This window comes from Echinops telfairi, unplaced genomic scaffold (genome assembly GCF_000313985.2).
Source record: "Echinops telfairi isolate 266 unplaced genomic scaffold, ASM31398v2 ScPeMD7_37;HRSCAF=141, whole genome shotgun sequence".
Classification (NCBI taxonomy): Eukaryota; Metazoa; Chordata; class Mammalia; order Afrosoricida; family Tenrecidae; genus Echinops; species Echinops telfairi.
The window spans coordinates 144,684-149,298 of NW_022103935.1; the positions used below are offsets into that span (position 1 = coordinate 144,684).

Here is a 4,615-nt window from a genome sequence, read left to right on the forward strand (position 1 = left end):
GAGTCCAGGTGGCTACCACCAGCTGAGAATCAGGGGTGTGCCTTAGGGTCAGGGGGTTCTGTACCCAGGCCCACTCCCAAGAAGCCTACTCTACATCAGACCTCAACCTCAGGGTTGGAGGGACACCCACCCACCCCCCAGCTCCCACAGGACCCAGTCCAGCTGAACCCTGCCTAAGGCCAGCACCACCCAGACCTGAGGGTGTGCCCTGCTCTCTCAGCCCAGCCTGGCAGCAGGGCAGGATGAGGGCAGCCAGGCTCACCACCGGGCTGGGGACTCGGATCAGAAGCACTTCCATGGCCATATCACTGCACCATTATACACCGGGGCGCTTTATTGAGCTTGCTGAGATGGAGATACGTGCGCAAACGGGCTGTGGACAGGAGCTGCAGCAGGCAGGCCAGGGGTCAGGTCGTCAAGCAAGGCAGGGCTAAGGGCTCAGGACACAGCATCACGCAGCAACTAGTAGCCATTACGTCTCATCATCTGTGACAGGGCGTGTATGCTGATCACTGTGCCTGTGGCGAGAAGAACGATGAGCCCGATGGTCAGCAAGAGACCGATGACCAGGGCACAGATGTTCAGGCACTTGGCGGTGGACGCGTAGCTCTGGGCCCCAATCATGTCGCCCACCATCTTCCGGTCCCTGGACTGGGGGAGACAAGATGTGGAGGTTACCTGGGAGGGGCCTGCTGGGAGCCTGGAGCTGATGGGGGGGACCCAGGTTCCCCACCCCCCAGGTCCTCTGCCCTCAGTGCAGCCTCCCCCAGGCTTTCCCCTCCATGGGGACCCCCACTGAGCCCTGGCGCCCCAGCAGGACAGTTCTACCCCTCTTTCTGCTGGGGTGGGGCCTTCTCCTAGCCCCTCAGCGCCAGCCTGGAGCTATGGGCTTGTCTCCCTCTGCTGAGGTCCTAGTGCTGCCCTGCCACCGCCCCCCACCCCCAGGTCCCCGAGTGAGAGCACTGGGTGTTAAACCAGGTGAGCACCTGCCCCAATGTCTCTCTCAGGTTGGGAGGGAGGGAAAATGCCTTGGGGAAGAGACTAAGCTTGGCCAACCTCAGGCCGGCAGGTGACCACAGACAGGAGCTGAGGGGCCCTTCCCAAGACCCACGCAGACAGGAGCCAGACAGGCAGCACAGTAGTCTGCAGAATGCCCACACACACGGATGCACACACACACAGTCACACACAGGGCATCTACACACGGGACACACGCAGGGCGCACACAGTCTGTTGCTTGCCCCTGCCACCTGCGCCCAGGGCACTGTGAGGACACGCTGGGTCCCCAGTGGAGAAGCCAAGCCCGTGTCTGCGCACGCACCTTCACGGAGTAGGCATAGGCCACGAAGCCCAGGCAGCACCAGTTGAGGAAGAGCGTGTTGAAGAGGGACCAGACGACGTGGTCAGGCACGGAGGTGTCGCTGCTGCGGATGTTGATCACGGTGGACTGCATGGGGGCGGCATTGTAGGGGGGCCCCAGCACAGCCACCTCGTGCTCCTCCTTGACCATCTTCTGGGTTAGGGAGCTGGCTCCTGTGTGTGTGGAGAAGCCTTGGGACCCCGAAGCCAGTGGTTAAGGAGGCCCAGATGCTGCACTATAGCTCCCAGCGCCCTTCCTTTCCAGACTCGTTAGTAGCTTTCCAAAGTTTCTGTTTTGTACATTGGCAAGTTGACCAGGAACTGAACAAATTCCTGAGGCTAAAATTACTCCCAGGGAGGGTGAGAGGAGGGGCTGAGGGCTGGGGGCAGGCCTGGATCCTGGGTTAGGAAGTTGCCCAACTGTCTCCAGATGCCTGTTTAACTGTGAGTGGACCCTGGGAACATGTTGTTGGACTGGAGGTCACCCTAGTTCACGTCTCATCTTCTGCAGCCCTCTGCAAATGGATGCCAGAGGCAGCTGGACCCTGAAAGACACTGAGCCCCTAGAGAGAGGTCAGCCCTAGGCCAGGGACCCCATCTCCCCCTGGGGTCCACGTCTCTCTAGGGCCCACCTCCCCAGGGCACCTGGAGGGGGTGGGCCTGCCAGAGCCCCTGTCCAGGGACTGAGAGCACTGCAGAAGCTGGGGGACAAAGGGAAGTGGATTAGGCTGACCTCCCAAGCCTGCAGTCACCTGGCTCAGGTCTCTTCTGCTTAAACCCATTGCCCTTCCCTGGGGCCAGAGGCCATGCTTCAGGTGGGCTCTCGGGTGTCCTAACTTAATGTGTCTCCCGGCTCCAAGTCAGACTCATATGACCAAGGCTGGCTTCCCCGCAAGGGCCTCCAGCCCGCTCACGTTCCCAGGAGGAGCTGTGGGGAGGGGGAGGGCAGACCAGGGGGAGCACAGGTGTGTGGTGGTGTGTCCTGTGAACCTGAGGAAGGTGTATCAGCCAGGAGCCAGGTCAGCCGCACCTAGCCACCAACAGGGTCAGGTTGTTCCCCTGCTGTCTGAGCCCTTAGCTACATAGAAGAGTGAGGGCAGGGGGTACTGTGGGGACCTATGAAGCTCCACCTAGAGGCACAGGTGAGTCACGGCTCTCAGACCAGCCTCAAGGTGCCCCTGTACCCATACAGGTCTGGGACTCTGACCTAGAGCCTCCCCCAACTTCCAGGGTCTCTCCACTTTTGTCTCCTCCTGGGTCCCCTCTCAGGGGTGCCAGCTGCTCTCTGCAGTTACAGTCCCCATGGAACCTCAGCTTCCCCCTCTGTGTTATTGGTCTCAGCTGTGCAGCCAATGCCTAGTATTAAATTCTCCTGGTTGAAGCGCCTTTTGTGGCCTCGGGGCTCCTTCTGAACCACTCTGAGTCAGAAGGTTCCTGGCGAAGGGGCCTCTGGGAGCTTGGGATCCTGACTGGGGTTGGTGTGAGCAGAGCAGGGTGCTGAGCAAGAGAACTTGCTGCTCACCCACCCGTCATGGGTGCGATCAGAGAGAGCCAGGGACAGACCCTGCAGGGAGAACGAAGTCTTGGTGCTCTGCAGTTGTTGATTCCCTGTTTTTCTGCTCCTACTCATTGGCCTCACAGCCAATCCAAGGGGACACTGGGAGAGCCTGGAAGCTGCACCTCCAGAGTGGGCAGCCCATCCGAGTCTCCTCCTGGGCTTGGGCTTGCCCTTGCTACCCGCTTGTCGCCCACTGGAGCCTCAGGAGGAGCATTCCTGGGCAACCCCAGCGCAGTGTGTGTCTGTTTCTCTGTGTTACCAGGGCTTGTGGGTGAGGCAACATTATTGCACAATAGCTAGTTTAAGAGATACAGGATGAAGGTGTAACAGCAGGGCAAACATCTTAGAAGAACGGGAGGAATCTGCTATTTATAGCAGTAGCTACATTAAATGCGAACAAGACTACAGTTTCAAGGCGCAGACGCAGAAAAGGAACTGAATCAGAAATGGGCAAAGCAGCGATCAGAGTGCAGGAATTTAACACAAATCTTTTAGAAGCTGATAAAACCAACCTCATAGAATAAAGACATTTTTAGAATTGGTAAGAAGCAGGATATTTGAACAAAACAATGATGTGATTGACCTGCTTGATTTTATCTGTGGCAGTTTCATAATGCCCTGTCAACTAGAGGAAGGGGTGGAGTCTGGCCTGTCAATCAGGTCCAATGAGGCCTCTGTGTGGGCATGGACTTCTCCTGAGGATTCTGGGAACTCCTGTCTTCCTCCCTGGAGGCGCGACACACACTCTCTCTGCTTCACATTCCTGTGGACAAGCCACGTGGAGCCACGCTGATGGAGCCAGAGCCCTGGAGCTAGAGGAGCCACGTGGAGACCCACGCCAGCACTGAGAGGCATCCACCACTGGATCCACGAGACTTTCCACCCACTGGCCTGTGATCTTCCAGCACTGGTGTCATTGCATGTGTTGTATGAGTCTAAAGAGGAATTTATAGACTGGTATTGGGATGGTATGGGCTAATATCAGACTTATGGACTTGATCTAGACTGGGATGGGATATTTTCTCAATATATAATTACTCTTTTAGATAAAACTCTTTCTTATACACATATGGTGTCTATGAATTTGTTTCTCTAAGCAATCCAGACTAATACATTAGCCAACGGTGAATTTTGTGGCAAATATACCAAATTTTGTTGGGTGTGCTAATAATATAAATTTATGATATATTTTCGATGCTTATAGAATGCTTATAAGGGCATATTTGCTAGTTGGTAAATCTAAATTTTAAATTATCTGAATCAATCATGGGATGTTCTATGATAGGAGTGGTACTTCTATAGAAATCTATGATGAAAGATAACCATATATAACAATATATATACATACATTTTTAAATCATTTTATTGGGGGCTCATACAACGCTTATCACGATCCATACATCCATCCACTGTGTCAAGCACATTTGTACACTTGTTGCCATCATCATTCTCAAAACATTTTTTTGTATCAGCTCCTCATTTTTTCCCCTCCTTCCTCACAGCCCCCTCATTCATGAATCCTTGATAATGTATAAGTTATTATTATTTTGTCATGTCTTACACTGTCCGACGTCTCCCTTCGCCCACTTTTCTGTTGTCTGTCCCCCAAGGAAGGGGTTATATTTAGATCCTTATAATCGGTTCCCATAACAATATATTTCTACACATCCAGCTGTTGATTGAAAAATCAAGAAAAAC

The 4,615-nt window shown here is 54.2% G+C and overlaps 2 protein-coding genes across 2 annotated transcripts in view; both read right to left on the reverse strand.

Annotated features, from left to right (window-relative positions):
* The window catches only part of IFITM5 (interferon induced transmembrane protein 5), a 4,382-nt gene extending 4,084 nt beyond the window's left edge, over window positions 1–298 (reverse strand). The window contains 1 exon segment of the mRNA XM_004718170.1: window positions 196–298. Within this exon segment, the coding sequence (XP_004718227.1) occupies window positions 196–298 (103 nt within the window).
* An 18-nt stretch (window positions 299–316) lies between these two features.
* Window positions 317–1,663, reverse strand: LOC101663059 (interferon-induced transmembrane protein 1-like). Its single transcript, XM_004717160.3, has 2 exons — window positions 1,322–1,663; window positions 317–651 (listed from the first exon to the last, which is right to left on the reverse strand). Exons 1-2 carry the CDS (start codon window positions 1,508–1,510, stop codon window positions 463–465), a joined length of 378 nt encoding a protein of 125 aa, XP_004717217.1. The 5' UTR covers window positions 1,511–1,663; the 3' UTR covers window positions 317–462.
* Window positions 1,664–4,615: the final 2,952 nt, after the last annotated feature.